At 48.9% G+C, this 1,660-nt stretch overlaps 1 protein-coding gene across 1 annotated transcript in view; it reads right to left on the bottom strand.

Moving 5' to 3' along the window:
• Positions 1–1,660, bottom strand: part of LOC104621021 (unconventional myosin-Vb-like) — a gene marked incomplete at its 5' end in the record, with an annotated part of 27,720 nt that overhangs the window by 6,269 nt on the left and 19,791 nt on the right. Inside the window, 2 exon segments of the mRNA XM_010287400.1 lie at positions 548–637; positions 981–1,132. Coding sequence (XP_010285702.1) covers positions 548–637; positions 981–1,132 — 242 coding nt within the window.

Raw genomic sequence — 1,660 nt, 5'->3', positions numbered from 1 at the left:
GGAAAGAGCCTTCAGAACAGCCTACCAAAAGGAAATCCCCTGATTCGGACAACTCAAAGTGCATGGTTGACTACAAAATCCAAAATACTCTGTTGTGTTGTAAGGGTCCTGGTTTCAGCTCTCAAATGTCTTGTCTCGGTGCAATGCCCCATGAACCTCTGGTCTAGTTCATACTGGATGTTAAGGAAGAAATGTTTCACACCAAGGGTGGTGAACCCCTGGCCCAGGTTGCCCAGAGAGGTGGAGGATGCCCCATCCCTGGAAACATCCCAGGTCAGGCTGGACGGGGCTCTGAGCACCCTGCTCTGGTTGCAGATGTCCCTGCTCACTGCAGGGGGGTTGGACTAAGTGGCCTTGAAAGGTCCCTTCCCACCCAAACCATCCTGTGATTCTAGGAGCTTCCTCGTGTTACATCCAAATTAACAAAGGAGCCAAGTCAGAGATGACCTCGTGTCGTAGCCCGAGGGAAGCCACTAGACCCAGGAGACCTGAAGACCCTTCCCTGGTGGAACGCCAGAATACCTGAGATAAGCGACCAGTTTCTTACCGCGTCTCCGCTGTACTGCTTTAAACAGTGCAGGAGGCGACATGTGTTTGCCAGCCAAAACGACGTCATCTGAAAATCATCGTTGTGCTTCTGGAGGAGCAAAATTAAAACATGTGAGACTCCCCTCCTTTGGTAGGGGAAAGCTGGCATAGCAAGACAAAGTGATTTTGAGTTTCCCCACCTAGATCAGGAAGCTTTCTCTCTGCAAATGGGCAGCATTAACCATTTGTTCCCTGAAAACATTTTTTTTTTAATCTGTAAATGCACACAATTTTATTGATAAGATCGTAATTTTCCTTGTTCTTCTAACAGGGAAGCTATGAGAGTGAGTGGGTTGGAAAATCACTACAGGAGCTGAATGTCACACATTCTGACGTGGTTATAACCATCTCACACCATCTCGACCCCCAGACAAGAGAAGATGGACACCTACCTTCAGCACTTTTTTAATGCCGTTGATGGTGGAGGTGAGCAAGGAGTGCACTTTCTGGTCATCGTTGATGTAATCCGCGTGTCTGATGCACATGTAGAGGATGTAGGCAGGAAGGCAGGGAACAGTAGCAGACACTGCTTGGGGCTTCAGATCTAGAAAGGTGTGGTGTTGTTTGGTTTTTTTTTTTAATTAAAAAAAATCCTCTTAAAATTTACCAGCTGCCACGTGAAGCAGGGAACACCACAGCCGAAGACATACCCAGGCAAACCCCTCTCTTCCCCCAGCCCTGGGGAAGCTGAGATTTCAGTTCTGCAACTTGCATCCCTCTCTGCAGCCTGGACACAGAACCAGAGGTCCAGCTGCAGGACAGACGGACCTGCTGGAGCCGGCCAAAGCAGAACCACACCACAGCACTAGGGCTCGGGAGGGTAGCACAGTCTGCGTTGAAGTTTGTGACACCATCCCTTTACAGGTCCCTTCCAACCCAAACTATTCTATGATTCTCTGATCCCACTACACCTTGCGGATGCACAGGTAGCGCTAGATCTTCTTTACCATGTAAAAGCCTACCCAAGCAGCACACAGAGAACCTTAGAAAAGCTCCCTGAAGCTTTCAGGAGTATCTCCCACAGGTTACAACCCCCCTGCCTCTGAATTCATGATGAGGTAAATCACTCTTT

Source organism: Phaethon lepturus, unplaced genomic scaffold (assembly GCF_000687285.1).
Source record: "Phaethon lepturus isolate BGI_N335 unplaced genomic scaffold, ASM68728v1 scaffold26645, whole genome shotgun sequence".
In the NCBI taxonomy this organism is placed as follows: Eukaryota; Metazoa; Chordata; class Aves; order Phaethontiformes; family Phaethontidae; genus Phaethon; species Phaethon lepturus.
This window is presented reverse-complemented; position numbering and strand designations above follow the sequence as displayed.